At 33.3% G+C, this 2,761-nt stretch overlaps 1 protein-coding gene across 1 annotated transcript; it reads right to left on the bottom strand.

The window, feature by feature from the left end:
* Nucleotides 1-756: 756 nt before the first annotated feature.
* On the bottom strand, nucleotides 757-1,056 carry Tsp_06694 (hypothetical protein). Its single transcript, XM_003380487.1, has one exon. The coding sequence runs from the start codon at nucleotides 1,054-1,056 to the stop codon at nucleotides 757-759; it is 300 nt and encodes a 99-aa protein (XP_003380535.1).
* Between the last annotated feature and the right edge of the window lie 1,705 nt (nucleotides 1,057-2,761).

Below are 2,761 nucleotides of genomic sequence, written 5' to 3'. Positions count from 1 at the left end.
CCGGTAACAGACATTTCCTTAACAATGGGCAGTATGTACCTTAGGAATAAACATTACAGTGACAGTAAAGATAATGCGGGAGGAGTTCAACTGCAATGTCAGGAGACTACTTTACAAATGGATTTGAAAAGAATATTGAAAATTATAGCAAAATATAACATTAGTACTATTATATATTGGCTTCTCCGTAATAAAGTCTCGAATATTTAGTTGAATATCATTACGAAGAACAACGCGCTAGTTGCATTCAAAAAGACTAAAATTAAGCAACTACGAAAAGCTTAAAAAGCGCTCATGTTTAGTGCAGTGTGCCAAGAGAAAGAAAGAAAACATTATATGAAAAATAGCAAATATATGAAAATTCATACCTGTCAGCAGACCTGTCAGAAATGACGCATAAAGCAAACGTAGAGTCATACATTTTGTAACTGATGTTCGTGGTTTCTTCATATTTTTAGTCTAACAATCACAACGTAATTGTTGCAGTGAAGCATGGAAATGACCCAAATAACGCAATGCAGTAAGTAAGTAGACCGCCATTCAGCAGCGAACATTTATACTATAATGCAGTTCTCTCAATAAACAGAAATTTATATAAGGAACATTGCTACCGCATTTGAATAACACACAGTGCACGTAGCAGAATGCCAACGGCAGTGTTTACCATCACATTAGCATAAAGTTACTCTTCTGACCTAGAAATGCATGTATGCTTTGAAAACGTATAATAACAATGTAATGAGCAAACACCAAAGATTATAATAATTGCTGAACAACAACAGAACCCTGAATACGTTGCAGATCAAAGCCACTATCTATCACAAATAATATTATGTCGTAAATTAAAGAAGTATAAAATAGTGTCTTTCGTAAATGAGGCTGTACTAGCACGATGATAATACTTTGGAAATTAATTGCTGAACAAGCACAACTTCTTTTTCTATTCCAAACTGCACTATACGCTGTTAGAAGTATCGTGAAGTAGAGTTTGTCTACTTGCATTCTTGGATGAACAAGCACCAACCGATCAAGTGATAACTTACCTTTACTACTCATATTGCTTTATGGATATATATCAATATATAGAAAAAAAAGGTAAAAAGCGAAAAAAAGCGCACTGACAGGGTTCACGAATTATACAGCAAGTTTATCATGGATTCTTTAGTACATTCAAACTGCATCATATTGTTTAACCTCCATTTGTGATTAACACGTTGTCTGATGCGAACCGTATATAAATAGAACAGGGGCTCAGGAATGAAATATCACTTACCACCTAAATGAAAACGGTATTGAGAAAAAGAGCTCAACGCGCTTCTTGACTGCTGTGCAGAGCATTGATTAGCTAAATAACCACGAGGACGATATTCTTAAAATTAGATCAAGATCAAGTCCAAGAAATTAGAATAGTTAGCGTAGCAAAGTTGAAATCACCGCACGTATAGTGGTAATAGCGGAATGACATCAATATAATCGAAAATTTTACTAACTATAAAAGTTATTACGTTCGTATTCAACTTTCATATAATATGAATAATATGAATATTATAATATGAATAAATGAATTCCCTTTTCAGTGTTGATTTAAACACCTGTTGCTCCTTATGAATGTAAATAAAGGAAAATCAGATTAAATAAACATCTATAATATTACATAAAACTACTGCTACCAAGGAAAAAGATAATTAAGCTGTAATGCAATATATATTGGGGGAAATCTTTGATGAAAAATAATCACCCAATCAATGAACAGAATTAAGGAGCTAATCAAATATTACTACACATTCGTCCAATTGCTGAGGAAAATTGAGTAACTAATAACATTGCACAATTCATCAGCCAATTAATAACGAAACCATTACAACCTATCAATGAACAGCCAATCACAAAATTGTGGGAAACTTTTTGCAAGCCGACGATGAAAAAATCAAGACTAATGGCAAAGTCAACCATTCAATAAAACTATACTAGAACAAGAACTGGTAAAGGATGAAAATGTCAGTGGCATTGATATTTGTAATCAAATTTAGATTTTATTTACATTTCAATCCGTCCTGACACAATGTTTATAAATTTATTCCAATTGGAAGGAAAATGAAGAAAAATAGACTTGCCCAAAACAAAGAAATATTGTACAAGACTTCACAATTTCAACGAATATTTCACGATAATGCAAAAAACGTTTCCTATATCAAAATTCAACTATCCTCGAGCCGTTTCAAGGGAGTTCCAGATGGGCTGCTTTCCTGTGTATTAAGATAGGCGCATGCAAAATTTAGAGTCCATTTATTCAACAAGTTCGGGTTAGTATGTAATAGAACATTCCAGAACTTTCTAATTTATCAAACTTTAGCAATATATAACAAAAAAGAAATTTTGGAAAAAAGCCTACTTTCGAAAATCGCAAAAACAGCAAAGGCTATAGCCTTGCTTTTTTGAAAAGTCGAAAATTTTAAGTTGTTGAAAAAGTTATATCAATTGATCAGAAAAATTAAGTGAATCAATACAAACCTGGTCGCACGTCGTACAAACACGTATTCGCCGAGATATTGCAAAAAAGTTGTACATGGATGCGATTTTAGTGGGGACGACAGAGACGGCAGCGAAACGTGCGCGCTTGATAATACATCCTATAATTGCATTTCATTAGCATTTATACAAATATTTGACAATACCCGCGAGCAAAGTGCTGATTCCATACATTTGTGCCTGAATTCCCTTTTGTAATACAGGAACCTTGGAAATCTAATTTTTATTTACC

The sequence above is a fragment of the Trichinella spiralis genome (genome assembly GCF_000181795.1).
Source record: "Trichinella spiralis strain ISS 195 chromosome Unknown Scfld2, whole genome shotgun sequence".
Lineage (NCBI taxonomy): Eukaryota > Metazoa > Nematoda > Enoplea > Trichinellida > Trichinellidae > Trichinella > Trichinella spiralis.
The sequence above is the reverse complement of the archived record's forward strand: the minus strand, read 5'-3'. Positions and strand labels throughout refer to the sequence as shown.

Bases quoted from the DNA above. Each gene is read 5' to 3' on its own strand.
- Tsp_06694 (XM_003380487.1), bottom strand. From the start codon at position 1,056: ATGAGTAGTAAAGGTAAGTTATCACTTGATCGGTTGGTGCTTGTTCAT.